The following is a 17,733-nucleotide window of genomic DNA, read 5'->3' as shown; positions in this document are numbered from 1 at the left end:
GAAGTGAAAACAAGATTGCTGCTTTTGACTTTGGACTTTTTCTTTTCTTGGTTCCCATCCTTTGTCGTGCCCTTCCCTGTTTTCTCAGGGACATTAGAAAGCAAAGCAAAATGCAGCATGTTCTTTTTCTCTCAACGTATAGCCAAAATGCAACGTTTTGAATGTGCTCCAAGTACTTTTTTTCTTTTCTTTTTTTTTTTTTTTTTTTTTCAAGAGAATGTAATTACACAAGTCAGTCATAAATTAGGTATTTTAATGGGGCCAAAACCAGCAGACACAATGACACAACAGTCTCCATAATACGCCGAGGGCAGCAGTTGTGTCCTGGGATGCGCAGGCACCCTCTGTGACATGCCACAGGGAGTTACCGCTCCAAATTTTGCTTTCTGATGGATGTGTGGAAAGGGATGAGCAAAGCGTGGCCGTGTGGAGGGCTGCAGGTCCAGCTGAAGGTTCCCAGCCTGGCCAGGACTGGGGTGCAAAGCTTGGGGCACCCTGGGTGGCAGCGGGATGGTCCTGGAGAAGCCTGATCAGCTCTGCCAGAAGGACAGCGCGTGGAGGCTGGGGAAGCAGCCCTTCCACAGGGACAAAGGTCGGAGAATCGACTTCTCAGCACCTCGAAGGGTGGCCCTGCTCAGCTCCTGCAGCAGGAGAGCATCCTCTCGGCCAGCCTCCGAGGGGCTCCTGCATGGCCGGGGACTCTGATTGCTGTGGGGCCAGGGCCTGGAGCTCTCCTGCACCGAAATGGGCCAGGTTTGCTTGGGCATTCATGCCTTCCCCCCTCCCCAAAAAAGCAGGGTAGCTCCTTACTTTGTATTCTGTAGCAACAAGCAGCCCAGAAGAAATGCTGCCCTGTCAACACTTTCCTCGTGATATGAGCTTTTTTTTTTTTTTTCCCCTGCCTCCCCTGCTGCATTATTCAAGACCGTAAAATATTCACCGGCCTCCCCTCTCCACCCCCCACCCGATGCAAAACAAACCCCCCAAACAATAACTCAAGCCCCCTTCCCTCCCCATGCCTTGCAAAAAGGCTAGGAAATAAATTTCTGGCCACGGGTTGTTTTTATAGCGAGCCTTCAGAGCTAGCTTTAATCACGGAGGCAGGTTTCACACCGCCTCGAAATGGACCCATAAACTTTGCTCAGCATCAAATTCCTCCTTCCTCAGCCCGCCCGCCCAGCTCCGCTCCGCCGTGTCCCCGGCTTCACGGGGCTCGGAGGAGGGAAGCTTCGCCACCAGCCAAAACCACATTTACAGGCTTTTTCCACAGGAAAGGCCAACGCTGTAGAGAGCTGCTAGCATTGTACCAGCTCTGCGTTGCCACCCGGGATGGGGCTGATCCTGCCCAAATCATCCTTGGTGGGGCAGGGGGTCCCCGGCAAGCCGGGGCGCTGCTCTCGGGGCAGAAATGGGGTCTCACAGGACCCCAATCTTTTTCTGGGTTCCTGCTCTTTCCCCATCAGGGCTGGCACGGGACTGGGTCCTCCTAGAGAGAACCTTTCCTGGGGAGCAAAGCTGCCACCCTGGCTCTCAGAGGGGCTGCTCCAGTGCTGAATTTCGCTCACGTTCGGCTCCAGGTGGATGGGATGGTGCAGAGGGAAGGTCCAAGGTGTGCTCCTAGAGGTGCCTCAGCCAGCAGCAACGTGGTGATGCCCTCGGAGCACGGACACGGCTGGTGGTGGTGGTGGAATCAGCCTCCGAGCTGGGGACGGCAGCGCTAGAGGGGACGAGGCACTTGTTGGATGCTTCGTCCTTTCCCAGCCTGAGCATATATGGGGTGCCTGGATCGCCCCTGAAAGGCTCTGTCCCTGATCAGAGGGAGCCTGTGCCTCCAGGGGCTTACCATGGGAGATGTCCCTTGTCCCCCATCCTCTGTCCCCCATCCTCTGTCCCCCATCCTCCTGTCCTCACCCCCAGGAGAGCCCCCGGCCCCCAGTGATGCCATCTGGCTGCCTTCTGCTGGCACAGCTACCTGGTTCCTCGGGGCTTTCTTCTCTGGATGACTAACAGCCCTTCTGCAGAGCAGGACCCGACCAATATATGGGAAGAGGAAGAATCACCATAAGCTCTTTCCCTTTTTAGCAGTTTTAATTTAAAATGAGTTATTAGCTGGGAATACACGGCCCTCCCCCTCGCTTGAGTAAACACACGTTTTAATACATCTCGGCGAGCGGTGGGGGAGCAATGGAAGTTTCCATTGACTTTTATTTTATTTTTCTAGATTATAAAATATTTAAAATGCATAAATAAAATGCTCCGTTGCAAAAATGCTGGCGTGTTTTTCCTAAGCAAGGCTGGGAACGGAGCTAAATTGAAATATAACCGTTCAGGGTGATCTCTTAAAGTCAAACCAGTTTCAATGGGATTTAAGTGCCTCCCTCCACCCACAGGCTCCCTAGTTGAATATTTATGTTCTTACGGAGTGTGACACATTCTTTTTTTTTTTGTCCCTTCGTATATATATATATATATATTTATATATATTGCACGATATAATGAATCAGTCTCGTAGCCACAGCGGTGAATTTATGGTGCTCCGTATGTGTCGTGAATAATGCTGAAGTTTCCTGGTTTTAATTAAATTTGTTCTCTTTATGATACTGCCCTGTCGCAGGCGTGCAGCAGGAGGCCTTGCCCACAGGACACACCTCTGAGCGTGTGCTGCTCCTCTTTGCACGCGTTGGCTGGAACCAGAAATAACAGGACCTCAGCTTTGTGAGCGTCTCTGTCCCACTCCCTCTGTCCTTACACATGGTCCTAACCTTCAGGCATCTTCTGGCATCCCAAAAATGATACGAGATCCCCGTTGGGAAATGTTACTGGTCGCACAGATTGCAATTTTCGTGGGATGGACAAGGATCCACCAGATGTTACGATGGTGTGACCGCAAGCCTGCAGGCACAGCAATGGGATTCCTGAGATTCCCCAACCTCCCTGTTAGAGAAACCTGGTTTAAATGTTCCCCTCCATCAGCATTTTGGGGCGTGATGCTCTGACTACCCAAAAGGCAGAAGGCAGGGCATCTGGCTGTAGTAATTGGGCCACTGAAGTTGCAAATTTCTCATGGGTGCCGGCTGTTTTGTGAACCAGCTCCTCTCCAGAAAGCAGAAATTGCTCTCCCAGCCTATTTCTGAGCTGGCATTTGGATGCCAGGCAGGGCCTGTCCCGTAGTGCTGGGGCTGGGTTGCAGAACTGGTGGATGATCCTTGCACCATGCAAGGGCTTGGTAAAATTATGATAATTGCAAGGGACGATTCCAGTGTGATTTTCATTCCAGGTGCTTTGCAAACAGGCATCTGGGACTGCGGCAAAACCTTTCCAGGGGTTGGCACAGCAGCTCTAGAGGCAGAGAATAGGCAAAAAATGCCAATCGGATAGAAAAGAGAAGTGTGTATAGTCACAGACCTCACATTATTAGGAGTGAAATTAGGTGCCACAGTGCCACCTTTTAATTGATTATCCAGGGAGCCAGACTGGTCCCCTGGCATCACTGGTGCTCTGAATCTCTCCTTGAACCTGGATGTCCTGATAGATACAGCAAGCACACTGTGCAGCTTGACAGCAGCCCAGGGTGATAACAGCAGCAGAATTATGGGGATATAACGTCCAACTCTAACGTTGTCATATTGGTCCTGAAAACAAAAACCTCGGAGGTGAGCAGAAAAGATGAATAAGGTCATTTGAGAACTAAGGAGCTCACTGCACAGTGAGCTGATGTGGAAGCCTCAATCTCGGTTATGTTATGGGATTTCCACGGCTGTGAGATGAGAGTAGCCTGGGTCTGCCCACTTCTGCTAATGAGCCTTTTATTTTTTCCCTGGTTTCTCTTCTGGTCTGATTTTAGGAGCACTTCTGGAGCTTGGACAAGACAGAAAATAAGATTCCGCCGCAGCTTATCTTCCAGATCTGGGACAACGACAAGTTCTCTTTTGATGACTACTTGGGTAAGTCAGGAGAGGTTTTGGGCTCCGTCCCCACCGAGGCAGACACAAAGGAAACAATTACTGAATCTTTTTAGGACACAAAGAATGTGCACAAGACCAATTTAAGCCACTGAGCAGGATCTGATGACAGCCTAGGCTCAGGACTGGTGATAACTGGTTCCTCTCAGCCAGATTCCCAGTCTCTGCCAGCAGCAGCCTTTTCCTGGGCTGAGCTGAGCTCTCGAGAGCATCACCAGCTCCAAAAGGGCCCCAGTTTTCTGGGAGGCCACGAGAAGAGATTTTATCCTTCTCAGTGGGGGCACTGAGAGGCTGCTGACCCCGCTACAAGAGAGAGCCCACCAGAAACAGCAGCAGTGTTGTCCTAATTTCCAAACCTCTCCTCCTTCTCTTTTAAAATCTCTTTCCCCACTTTTCCATGATTTGATCTGTGCTGAAGTGTGCTCGTCAGGGCTAACCTTGTGCTTGAGCTGCAACCCCTGGGTAGGATCACCATCCTGGCTAGCCTGACTTGGGTTAGACATGAACACAGCTTCATCTGTGGGGCACTGCCAGCTTTGTTCATCATCCCCAGAAATCCAGGTTTAGGCCAACTGAAAATAAAACAAGAACATCCAGTAGGAAAGAGAGTGGAGCCATGCAGTAGATTATCTGTGCAGAAACTGGAGGCTCCAGCATTATTATTATTATTATTATTATTATTATTATTATTATTATTATTATTATTATTATTATTATTATTATTTTTGGTTGGACATTGTTCTATCTTTCTTTTGTGTCACCCCAAAAAAAATCAAACATCAAAAGCTTCACTGTGGTAGTATGTGATGAAGATCCTTTCAAATCCTCTCTTTGATTAATTACGTGGGCTGAATGCCAAGATAACCTTTCACAAGGTGTGTTTTCAGTTCTGTCTCTACTCATCGTGAGTTTTTGTTCACTCACCCCTATGACTGCCAACAGTGAATTCTCTGCAAATTTCAGCAAACAAAAGTGGTTCTCGGGTTTTGTAAAGCACATTTCATTAAAGGACCTCAAAAGCGTGTTTCACAACAAACCCAATCCATGCTGTTATTGCCATTACTCCCAAGAAACTGTGGCACAGAAAAGGTAAAATGCAAACAGGCTCCTGCCTGTGCCACCCAGTGTAAAAGGCTGCTGGCTGTCAGCTGGGCACCAGGAACAGCCCCTTTGCTTGTCCCTGGCCCTTCCCAGCCAAAAGGTAAATTTCTATAACTGGGAATTAAATGCTGGCACTCTCAGCTAACGCTTGAAGAATTGAGCTCAGATTTCCTAAAGGCTAGAAAAAAGTGCTAATTGTGGGGTTGTTCTTTGTACGAGGAGGAAGCTGTCGTTTTTGTGGGATATTATTCTTATGTAGTTTGCTGCAGTTACTAACCTTGGCGTGGCAATAACATAACCTGCCTAGAGATCTGTGAGTCTCCTGACTAATATTCATCTACTTGACTGCCCTGTGGATGTGGACAATCTGAGTTTTACCTAAATCTCCTAGTCCTCTCTGAAAATCCTAGCCTGCCTTGTTGACCTCAGTGCAAGCCATCCAACGTTATAGCTGCATACAGTCAGCAGATGTTTTACAGCCTCTTCTACAAGGACTTCGTGGCTCAGGTCTTCCGAATGGTGATGATCCCATAGCGGTGATGCTGAGTGCTCGAGCTGTAGGCAGAGCCACGAGCTAAACCCAGTGCTGTGCTTAGAAAATCGAACCAGACTGAGCCTGCTCCCTCCCATGCTGTGTGGGTGTCTGCCCAAGCTGCCAGAGGTTGCTGCAGCGGGTATTTCTTCAGGGGAATAGTCCTTGGGTTAAGGACCTGTTGTGCTTTCCTCCCTGCAGGCTCCATTCAGATGGATCTCAACAGGATGCCCAAGCCTGCCAAGACCGCAGAGAAATGCTCCCTGGAGCTTGTAGATGAGAGCTTGTCCTCAGGTCGCTTCGTGTCCCTCTTTGAGCAGAAAACTGTCAAGGGCTGGTGGCCCTGCGTTGCTGAGCAGGATCAGAAGAAGATCCTGGCGGTAAGGCCTTTTGCACCCCTGGGTGTTCTCTTTGTGCTTTCTCTTTGGGGACTCGCTCAAAGTGTTGAGGAGGAGCACGGCTGGGCAGGCACACGGGGGAAGTCATGGCCAGGGCAGGGAACCCAGTCCTGGCCTGCAAATTTCGCAAACCAGACCAGATCCAAACTGGGTTGTTTCCAGGATTTGCTCAGCAACATGCACACGCCTCAAAGTAAATTGTTTGTTCTGTTAGATTTTTAGCTGCTGTTTTTGGAACATGCCACCTCATTTGACCTCACCACGACTATTCTTAATGCTCTTGTCTTGCGACAAGTACAAGGGAAGGGGTTCGACTGTCAGACAGATGCACCTAAATCCAAGTGTCTGGGCTCCAACTGGAGTCAGTGGGGGCCATTTGATGCAGGTGAGGGAGGCCAGGCAGCAAATTAAGTCATTCACCAAAGCTCCCTGATTCAGTTGCCTAAACTTGGCTGTCGATGGTACCTGAGATGCGGTGGGATATCTGCTGAGATCAGCACACTGGGCAGGTGAAGGATCTGTATGAAATTGCTCTTGCTGAGCTCCTCAAGGTCCCTGCAGGTAGTGGCTGTGCTACGGTCAAAGTGCTTTTTTTTCCCCCCCCATTAGTGTTTTGCAACATGCCTTCATTTCTCACCTTTCTGCATATTTACATGCTTGGTTTTGTTTAACCCCCGCAGGGCAAATTGGAAATGACTTTGGAAATCGTGGCCGAACAAGAGCATGAAGAGCGGCCAGCTGGCGTGGGTCGGGATGAGCCAAACATGAACCCCAAGCTGGAGGACCCCAAGTAAGAGCATCTTCAGGGGAAAAATAACCACGGGGGCACAGAGCTCTCAAGGAGGAAGCTGAAAAGCTGGGTTCCCAGTCTGAGGTCTGTCACCTGCATGGGGCTTGCTCCCACGTAGGCTCTGCTGATGCTCAGACGTATGAGCTGAGACAGTCCAGGAGGGCTGGGAGGCCAGTCTGGACCTCCAAAAAGGCCATTTAGTGTAGTCCACACAGGGGGATGTGGGTTTCCAGGGGGAGCAGCTAATTCTTACAGCGAGGAGCACTCCTGGGGTTGGGATCCAGCAGGATGAAGGTACCACGAAGCTCACTCAGCAGTGACCTCAATTTATTTGGCTGCAGGCGCCCAGAGACCTCCTTCCTGTGGTTCACCTCCCCGTACAAGACCCTGAAGTACATCCTGTGGCGGCGGTACAAGTGGGTGCTCGTCCTGGCCATCGTGCTCTTCATTTTGCTGCTCTTCCTGGGGATCTTCATCTACGCCTTCCCGGTACGATGGAGCTGGGAGAGGAGAGGGGGGCTGAGCAAGGTCTTGGTTGCTCCCCCAGCTCTCCAAGGTTGCTCAGCCGCTGTGCTGACAGAGGTCCTGATGTGGGTGGCTGCAAAGTCCCAGGGAACAGCCCTGTGACATGCCAGAAAGGGGTCTGTGCTCCTGCTGTCTGCCCCTGGGTGCTCACATCCTTGTGTTTCAGTCCCAGTAAACCCAGAGGTTAACTGGGTGTTTCCATAGAGGTTTGAGCTGCCGATGTCGGAAGAGTTGAGCGCTGGTGGGAAAATCCCCGACGAAAAAGCAGCCTAATTAGAAATACAGCCATTTTACAGGGCTGAGCAGTGGCAAGAAATGGATCGGGCTGTAATTGCTTAAAGATGCAGGGGAGTTTATAGGCATCCAGGCAGCCCAGTCGCTCATTATCAAGGCTTGCAGCATGTTATACCAATGTAACATCTGAAACGAGAGGGAGGGTTTTCACCTCGTTAATCAAGCAAGTGGCTTTTTCTTGCCTCGCTGTCAGTTCCACTGGCAAAACAAAACAAATAAATAACGGAGCCCTGGCCTTCCCATTTGGCTTGGGATGGGTTTCTGTATCCTCCTCTGTTTCTACAGCACTGGCATAATTCATGCTGGCTCTTGGATGCTTTTTCCCCTCCTCCCAGACTGATAAGAAAAATGACCCGCCTCGCTCTTTCCAGCACTTAACAAATTCTGCTCCATGTATATGATTTTTTTTTGTTGTTTTTTAAAGAAAATAACTCATTGGGGTAATTTATAACTCCGTGCGAGAGAACGTGGCTGCTTTCTGCAGATGGCTTTGTGCGCTCGCAACGCGCAGCCGACGAGCGAGGTGTGGAATTTCTCCTCGCCATCGTAATCACTTTCAGATGAGCTGACGTTGTGCATGCTTGGCTGTTCCCATCTCAAAAACGGGATGGGATTAGATCACGGCTCTCCCCGTATCCCTGCATCATGGGGTTCTTCTGCTGGAGAAACGATTCCCGAGGTGCTAGGTAGTGTGAAGGAGGAAATAATCGTACGAGTGCCCTTCCCTGCACTCCCAGCCCTTTGCCTGCCATGCAGCAGCAACCGAGCCTTTGTGACCAAGAAGAACTCAGAAAACTTCAGTGCTCCCCTGAAGCTGCAAGTGGCTTTGCAGCCGTTCCAGTGGTGTCATATAAAAACAATGTTGAGAGAAGCAAAAAATTCACAAACTATAAATATTGATTTACGCTCATTATTACTTGGGATTTTTCCCCGTTTCCTGGCTAAATGTTGTTGTATTTAATTTCATTTTGGTTGGGTCAATTTTTAGTCATATTTCGAATAAGTAAGGCCGTGTTTCATGGAATTTTTCAGTTTTTATGTGTTTGGCCAGCTTCCCCTAGATTTTTGAGGTCACTGGTTCTGTATCTACCCGGAGATTTAGTTGCTTTCCCATTTCATCCAGCAGTGCATTTGGCAGTAGCGCTGGTGGTGGTTTGCTGTGAAGGGTGCCCCTGGCGTGCTGACCTTTGGCAGAGCTCACCATTACATCCCTGATTAAAATGCACCAAAAAGCAACCCCTCCTCACTTCTTGTCTGATTTGCGTGCTGGTGGCACCGTCAGGCCCTGTTTAAAATCAGAGCCGTGCTCTGCTGGGTGCTGTCTACGTGGTCCTGGCACCCTGCAGGCAGCTCTGGGGTCCCATGCTGCAGGTGGGGGGCTTTGTGTGCACCCTGTCCCTCTCCAGCTGGGCAAGGGTGGTGGCAGAAAGACCTCAGGGGAATCCCATTAGGGTCCACGGACCCTCAGTCTAAGCAGGCTGGGGGCAAAGACCCCAAAAGGCTGCTACAGGGGGCACCCAGAGGTGCAGGTATTCTTCTTCTGTTTCTCCTATCCTTTTTGCTGTGACTTGGTGTGAACATCTCATCTGCAGCTTTCTGCTTGTTGGGAGCTTCTCCAGGACCTCCAGGGTCCTTCCAGTGGTTGCTTCTCAGGAGATGGTCCTCAGCTGGGCAGGGGTCTGGGAAACACATGCCCACCACGTGTCCTGGGAAAGTTGTGGTTCCTCTGCCATCCCAGAGAGATGGGAATCTCACCTGAAAATGAACCCGGGGCATTTTCATTGGCCTCTGGTATGAAAATAAGTTTTTTTATTTTTATTTCTTCCTATCCCTCATACAGTGATGAAAGCCTCAAACCACAGTCCCGGCTGTGTGGTCGAAGTAGCTGGGAAGTCAGAGTGAACAGCCTGTTTGAGAGCCTCGTGCTCCCACCTGAAGCAGCGACGGGCTGTCCGTGGTCCCCGACAGTAGTTCCCAAATACGTGGGTCCCAAAAGCTCAGGTTTTTCAGTGAATATGAAGAAAATGATATCTCAGTCTTGTTCAGAATAATCATTGAGCAGTGTTGCACACCCCCAGGAAGCATTTTGCCCATTGAACAGAGAAAATATACTGCAAAATTTAGAGCTAATTCAGGGAGTTGGAAACCTTTGAAGATGGTTTGTGCTTTGAATCACAGAATCAGAGAATGTCCCAAGTTGAAGTGAGTGAAGAATACCCCGTGCAGAGGTGAGGAGGCTCTGGGGGAGCTGTGGGGTGATGAGGAGGTTCACCAGGACCCGTGGGGAGCTGGGAGGGCTGTGGGATGGGAAATTTAGGCACAGGTTCCTAAGAAATTGGTCGTTGTTAGTGCAGCTGTTTACAGAGCAGCTCCTTTGAGTGGGTGAGAGGCCACTTCCAACTGGAAGGCCTTTTGGGTTTGGGTGGAAAACTGCATGGTACTGCAAATTTCCATAAAAAAAGACTGTCTTGTTTTTACAAAAACGGGGAAAAATGTTGAAAATCCGATATTCTGAGGTTCTTCGTTTTTAACTGGGGCTTTTCCACCCTGTCTTAGTGTCAGGTTTCTCGCCGGCTTGCCTCAGCTCTCTTTGCAGAGCGTTTGTCATTGTGGTCTGTGCGAGCTGGGGCACTGGGAATGGCATTCCCTGGATGCTTCCTACGTGATTTCCTTAGGCAGGCCTTCGATCCAACCTGACATCAGGAGACTTTTTCAACAACAGACATATAATGCGACCCAGTAGCTGGATGTCGGAGTTAGAGGACCTATTCCAGTGGAAATAGGACACTAATTTTTGAGACCAGGGTTAATTCACCATTGGAACGGTTTGCCAAAGATTGTGGTAAATTCCTCATTGCTCCAGGCATCCACGTATGGAGATTGAATGTCTTTCTACCAGATAATGCCCTAATTCCACCCCATGTCCCTGTCCACCAGGACATCCATGGCGTGATGGGGGCCTTTTGGAGAGGATTGCTGACTGTGGTGGGCTTTTCCTCCACTGGTACCACCACCAACATGAGCTCTGCCTCTCTGGGGGAACGCTTAGGGAAAGTCTTGGGATGGAGCTGGACACAAAGTCAGAGGAAAAGGTTATAAAAGTCCAGCCTTGGCTTCTGCAGCCCCAGCGCACAGGGAATATTGCGGTGAAGTTATCTCCCCGGAGCAGGGATTATTGTAAAGATTTTAGTGGCTACCACCATAGAAAAATGTAGCGCGGCTTCCAGCTGGAGTCAGCTCTGTTTTGCAGCACCATGAAAATGTTTACTACCTTTTAAAGCTCTGTTTGTGTTCTGCAAGCCCAGTGTTGCTTCCATTGCCATTAATTCTAATTACAGCTTGCTTTCTTCGCTGATTGATAATCCTGCTTGGCTTTCAACACTTCGTTAATACAAATTCATAGCTGGACAGAAAACTTGCTACCCTCCAGAATGCAACCAGTCAAATCATAAAAAATAGAAGCATTTTGGAGGAGAGACTCCGAAAGACAAATGGATGGATAATTAATTCGAAGGTTATATTCCACTGGAGGCTTTTCTAATGACTTCTGGTAAACTGCCCTAAGTTTCCTTGCCTGATTTATGGCATTATTAGAAATCCTCAATTGGCAAACTGCCCCATAATTTGCTACACGTTGTAATTTATCAAGATGCTTTTGGTCAGGCTTTACTCGTGTTGTTTTTATTCTCTCCCCTCCTCCAAAGAGCTTGCTGGTAAACCAGCGTTATGCTTTGTTTCCAGATACTTTTTTTTTTTTTGTTAAAGCACCGGAGTGATAGAACATCCTGTACCAATTAACTTCAATATGCTTGGGAGGCTCCTTCCAAGCTGGCCAGTATGTGGTCGCGGGTGTTTGAACCAGAGCTACTTTAAATATAGCTCTCTCCAAACAGCCCAAGCATGTGTCTTTGTCTGTACTTTTCGCTGCGGTCTTGATAAGAGGCATTTACACAGCTTAGCCTTTTTTTTTTTTTTTACAGCGTTGTCATCTTTCAAGGAAGGAATTACACGTGTAATAGGCTAAAATGCCGGAACACCTCATTTTCCATGGCAGCCCCATGCTTCACTGCACTGTAACAGGGGCAGCAGAGATCCCAGGAATGGTCACGGGAAGGTCTTGCCTGGGGTGTGTGCGCTCAGGAGCCAAACTGCACCAAACGCTGGTGCTGAAACAGATGGCTGAGACGTTGAGGGACACAGACAGGGCAGAGAAAAAAAAAATCCAGCAGTAGGTTTGCCTTCAATGATTGCCTTTGGCAGACTCCTTGGAGGCAGTCCATGGACCCGCAGGCTAGGCTTATGCTGAGAAACAGACTCAGGATGGTGCAGGGCTGGGGGACCGCTCTGCAGATGTCCTGGCACAGATGCCTGGGGACCAGGGCCAGGACCCATTTCCAAGGGTCCACCCCAAAGGGCAGAGCAGACAAGGTCACCTCTTTTGGGGGACAGCAAGCCCTCAGGATATGAAGGCAGGGCTTGAGTAGTGAGTACAGCATCAGGGATCAGAGCAAGGGGGGAGGTTGCAGCCGGGCACCAGGAGGATGCTGGCGGGGAGGTGGCATGTTGCTGCAAGGAATGGAGATGGGGAAGTCAATCTTTCAGTTCTAAACTGCCAGAGGGAAGATTTAGATTGGGTATAAGGAAGAAATTATTTATGTTGAGCGTGGTGAGGCACTGCACAGGCTGCCCCAAGGAGCTGTGGCTGCCCCATCCCTGGCAGTGCCCAAGGCTGGGCTGGATGGGGCTGGGGGCAGCCTGGGCTGGCGGAAGGTGCCAGGGTTTGGACCTGATTTTGTTTAAAAGTCCCTTCCAACCCAAACCATTCTGTGATTCTGTGATTGAGTGATCTTAAAAACTGCTGGAAGGGGCAATCAAAGTCCAGCAGTGACTCCTGGTGCTCATCCCTCTCGCCTGTCCTGAGCACAGCCCTCCCTGCAGTTCCGTACCATGATCCAAAACATGCTTTGACGTCCACTTGCTGCCCTGCTCTACCTGCTTCAAATCAGCCTTTCTCTGCCTTGTTTTTCCATTCCTCTAGAACTACGCTGCTATGAAACTGGTGAAGCCTTTCCAGTGAAGCTGTGCTGGCAAACGCATGAAAGGTCCGGTGCCTGCCTGGGGATTTTGGAAGGAAGCTGCGGCTCTGCGCTGGATCTCATCAGCAGATGGAGCTGGAGATGGGGCAGCCTCTCTCCAGCCCAGGCTGCTGCCAAAATGAAGACACGACTTTCCCCAGTGCAGAAATCCACCTGCAGCACTCACCTCGGAAGCAGTGCGTAAATAAGACCTGCTCAGAGATATTTCTTATTTTTCTTCCTTTTTTTTTTTTTCCTTCTTTTTTAAGTTAAGCTGTTCTGATCTTGAATGCTTGAACACCAATGCAAAGCTGAAGAGGGTGGGTGAGAAAAGGACCTTTTCATGTATAGCCCGTGAGCACACAAAGATGCAGCAGACCTTAGAGAGGGAGCTTTGGGCTGCTGGCGCGAGCAGCGTGTGCCTGCTAAAATCTCTCAGGTTCTGAGCACACTTTTCTTTGCACTCCGAACAAGCCTTAGTTTTCCTTTGCCGTGTAATGTGTATTATCTGGTTTATAATATATAAAGTTTACCAAAGATGGAATGTGCTGCACAGCCTGAAACCCTGGGCTCTTACGTTGCCTTCCCAAAGATCAAAAGCCATGAGACAGAGGACCCAGGGGAAAGGCTCTGAGATCCAAAACCGGGGTTGGTGGCAATTGCTAAATCAGAGCAACTGTTGAATTTTGCTCTCGTGAAGGACTGCACAGTCTGGCCTGTGTGTTTTGGAGCTTCTTTTTCCCCCTCGGTGGCTCTTTCCCCTCCAAGTGCCTCCTTTCCAAGCCAGTGCTGCGGTGGCAGAGAGCGCGGGGCCAGGCTGAGCCCTGTCCCGAGAGCAGCCCCAGAGCAAAGCAGGGCACAGGGGCTTTGCCTTCCTGCTTTTCCCTGCCAAATGCAAGCCCTGCAGCCACAGCTCAGTGACATATTGGTCTTTTTTCTCCTGTGCTCCCAAACATGCTTAAGCAAAGCAGTACAAAAAGCAGACTGCAGGGCAAGCTGTGAATCTCGCTGCTGCTGGGCGCTAATGGGGCAGATAACCCGTGGCTTTGGAAGCAGGCTCGTCTGCTTTATGCTTTATGAACAAAATATTATACTGCATATCCTGCAGGTCTTGCCCTGCCACAGAGCAGCTATGGCAGGGCTGGGATGGCAGCACTGGGACATTTCTGCTGTTCCCTGTTCCCTCCTGTCCATCCGTCTCTGCTGCTGCAATCCCATGGAGCGATGTGGACTGAGAGGGACTTCTAGTTATTAATAGCTCTGGCTCATGTCATGCTAAGATGCTCATCAAAGCAGCATTACTCTTGAATTTTCATCCTGCGTCCTCTCACCCTGCAAGGAGCCATCTCCCAGCACGGGGCCACCAAGTGTGAAAGCAAACATCCCCGTGCGAGACAGCCATGCTGCTGCTCTGCCCCTGCTCCATCCCCCCGCAGGACCTGGTTCTGCCTTCAGCAGGACGAGGCATGGCTGCCTTGGGTCCTTTTGACCCCAAAAGCTCAGCATGACACGTGAGAACAAGTAGCAGTGAAAAGTGATCCTGGGGGATCAGAGTTCCTCAGGACAAACTGTGCTGGTGTAAGCTCCTGCCCCGCTCCAGCAAGGCACTTAAGCCTGTTCTTAGCAGGAGGCAGGGAACAAGCACATGCCTAATTGCTTTGCTGGATGGGGATGCGATGCGTTGAGCATTAAATCCCTTGTTATTCAGTACTGTAACAGCACCCAGATTGTCCGGGGCAGCTCTCTGCCATGTGTGAAGACAGCGTCTTTGACATGGAGAGCATGCAGCTATAAAACCTGTCCTCGCTGCGGAGGTTTGGCTCATCCAGCATCCCCCTTCCAAAAGCAGCTGGTGCTCAGCTGGTGGAGTCAACTCTGGGCTTTCCCACCCCAGGGTGGGTGTTTCATTTGGCATTTGTTCATTTTTTTCCCAAACCCTCACTCGCACCCACACCCCATTTATTAGCTGCTGCCAGGCTACCAGGTCTCGGTCATTTTTTTCTGTGACGCTTCCCTGCTGAGGATCCGGTGAGCTGAGGGCAAATGGTGCTGGGGTTTGTGCCTTTCTGAACGAGTTATAATTCTGTGAAAATGCTGAAAATGCTGGTGTGGTTGGTCCTTGCACCTCTTCCACCATCACCCAGCTCTGCCCAGGGGTCCGGGTATCTTGCTGCCTACCTGCATGCCTCGCTCCCCCATCTGCAGTGGGAAATCAGGCCTGGTATTTCATTTATTTGTTTCAATTTGCAGAGTCTGTAAAGTTTCCCATCGTGGCATTATTGCTCCATGACCCCCACCTGTTTCACAAACACAGTCTTGGTGCCAGGACCCCCAAAGAGACGAGCGACCCAAGCTTGAGTTCAAAGCACTGCTCGTACCTGGATGCTTGCCATCCAGCCTGCCACAACCACCGCTGCCTATCCCAGCACAGACAAGCAACCCTACCCAAACACACCCACGTGCCACCTCCCAGAGCCTCTCCCAGTATGAAACCTTATTTTATTTCCCAGACCAAACCAGCAGCTCTTCCCTGGCAAACCAGAACGGGTTGTCAGTGGTGTGAGACAAAGATCCAGTGGAAAAGGAAAGGGTTACATCCCCACATGCCATCCTCCGTGTCCCAATCTGGGCTCTGGAGCTGATTTTCATGCCAAGAAGACTCCATGGGCCTGTGGTGGGCAAAAGCAGGTCTGAGCATCTGACAACATCAGCTCAATCTCATTTTTTTTGCTGCTTGAACAGCCACAGCCATCTGTTCGCCTGGCAGTGAGCCCTCTGTAGCTGGGTTAAGTCTCTCCACCGGAGCCAGCCGGGGGTAGGAGCTGTGTGAAGTCCGTCCTGTGCCTCCCTGTTATTTGGGATTTGGACAATTTGGGGTTTGGATGATAGCCGGATGATGTCTGTATCACCTGTCTATGCCTTATATACAATAACGCGAATTTCACTGTGGTTACAAATGAAATGCTCTGAAACCTTCTACCTCCTTGTGTGTGTTTTTTTTTTGAGTTGATGGAATTAGGGCGCCTTCCCTCCCTGTTGTGGGGATGCAAAAACGCAGCTGGGAGGAACAGGACGGGGCGTGATGGTCACTGAGCTCCTCTTTTCTCACCGCTTTGCTAATGTTGCACAGGAACAGAAGCTCCTTTTTTTTTTATAAACCCAGGCACCCAAAATAAGCCTGCTAAAAACCAGGGGTGACTGGGGAGAAAGTGAAGGGCTGGGCAAGGGGAGAGGGCAAGAGACTCACAGATTTCACACTCCTGCAGCAATGGGGAGGGCAGAGAGAATTCACTGCCTTGGGCAGGTTTAGGAGGGGAGAGGGTGGAGGGGTCAGAGACGCCCAAGGATTAATTCTGGGATGTTTTTTGGAGCTGGCTGTGTCAGGGAGATGCTCCAGATGTGCTGGGGAGATTGCTGATGAGATTGGGGCCATTTGGGAATCCCCAAATGCCTTTCCTTTCCCTGGCAGGGTGCAGGTGGGTGCTCCCTGCTTTGGCACAAGACACCCCCTCCACTGCACCACATTTTGGGATGGTGCCTGGGATGGAGGGAGGCAGGGGATGGGAGACCTGAATGTCCCAGGCTTCATCTGAGGAAGATGCAGGGCTTTGAGCAGGCACTCTGAGCCAGCATCACCCCAGCCACATCTCCCCAGCCCCACCACAGCCTCTGACAGCCCTCAAGTAATGGAGTTGAAAATCCAGGAGGTCCTGGGGGGGAAAGGGGACGTGTCCCCATGCTGAAGGCACGAGAGGGGGGGTCCTCACTGGGGCAGGAGATGGGGGGATGGATCTCACGTCCCTGCCTGTGCCTGACTGTCTGTGGGTGAGTGCAAAAGTGAACTGCAAAATGTTCCACGGCTTAAACACGTTTGTGCCGCTTGATTTTCTATTATTTCCTCGGCCTTCAGCTTGATGCTGTGTGTAATTGAAGGCTGGAGATGGGAAATGTGAGAGCTCCTCTGGGGCAGCCGTGACAGCTCCTGGCCACGAGACGAGGAGCGGGGGAGCTGCCACCCCGCACGAGGCTGAGCCCCATTGATCCAGAAAAAGCGTAGCGAAATTGCTGAATTGCTTTTTCTCCTCAATAATGACGATTCCGTATTAATCTCCTGGTCTGATTTGCTCAGAAGAGAGAGGTCTCTACCCAAAACAGGGGCTTGTGACGAAGCTGCTTGAGTGGGCAGTGGTGCAGGCACAAAGGGCATCTGTAGAGAAGATTGTTGTGGCCTCCTGGCCCCCAAAGCAATAAGCTTCAGAGAGGAGGGTGGAAATAGCCTTGAGTGACAAAACTCTTTTGGTTTTAGCTGAAGGTATAGCCCCTAAAACCACTCCCAGATCCCAAAGGGTGTTTGCTGGTCCTGGAATATCCTCCCTGGTACATGAAAGCACAGAGAGGGTTATGATGAGTCCAAAAGCTGCTCTGTTGCCTCTGGAGCTCCCGGACAGATATCCTGAGCTCCTCGGTGATCCTGCAGCACCGTGCCACTGCAGCTGGGGCAGCCGCCAGCCCCGTCCCTGTTGCTGTGATCTGGCTTCGTCCCAGACGAGCCAAACTTTGTGCGCTTTGGAGGCGACCCGTGGAGATGTGTGCACCGACTGCTGGGCTCTGCTGCACACCAAGCGGGGATGGAGACGCTCGAGCAATGGGGCGTGAAACTGCCGTGTCCTCGTCTCCGCCATACATTAGCTTCCAGGAGGAAAATGAGCTTTATTCATCCCGTCTGCTTTTCCCATTCACCCAGCCTCTTCGAGTGAGCAATGATTTAAGCACGTGGTGCAGCAGGCCAGGCACAGCCCCAAACTCCCTGTGCCTTTGGGTGCAGCTCGGGCTCTCCGTTTGCCTTTGGTTTTGCTCCAGGGAGACCCCGGCTGCTCTGCTCCATGGCACTTGGTGGCTCTGTTCCTGCCTTGGAGCAGCATCAGGGCTCTGTGTCAAGCGAGGGGCACGGGTCATACTGACAGGGGTGGGGGTCCTGGCCCCAAATCCTGCAGCTCCTGGGACCTTGGTATCCTGTGCGTGCCTGACGCTGCCCTCCAGCTCTGCTGGTGGAGCT

General features: G+C 50.7%; 1 protein-coding gene across 7 annotated transcripts in view; it reads left to right on the top strand.

Annotated features, from left to right (window-relative positions):
• The window catches only part of DYSF (dysferlin), an 84,225-nt gene extending 68,569 nt beyond the window's left edge, over nt 1-15,656 (top strand). For all 7 annotated transcript variants that reach the window (XM_084286209.1, XM_084286205.1, XM_084286210.1 and 4 more), the window contains 5 exons: nt 3,845-3,944; nt 5,797-5,975; nt 6,674-6,783; nt 7,125-7,272; nt 12,641-15,656. In XM_084286209.1, coding sequence (XP_084142335.1) covers nt 3,845-3,944; nt 5,797-5,975; nt 6,674-6,783; nt 7,125-7,272; nt 12,641-12,679 — 576 coding nt within the window. In that variant the 3' untranslated portion in view covers nt 12,680-15,656. The remainder of the gene's footprint in view (nt 1-3,844; nt 3,945-5,796; nt 5,976-6,673; nt 6,784-7,124; nt 7,273-12,640) is intronic.
• The last annotated feature ends 2,077 nt before the right edge of the window (nt 15,657-17,733 follow it).

This window comes from Netta rufina, assembly GCF_964035555.1.
Source record: "Netta rufina genome assembly, chromosome: 4".
NCBI lineage: Eukaryota > Metazoa > Chordata > Aves > Anseriformes > Anatidae > Netta > Netta rufina.
Note: the sequence above shows the minus strand (reverse complement) of the source record. Positions and strands in the feature narration are given on the sequence as shown.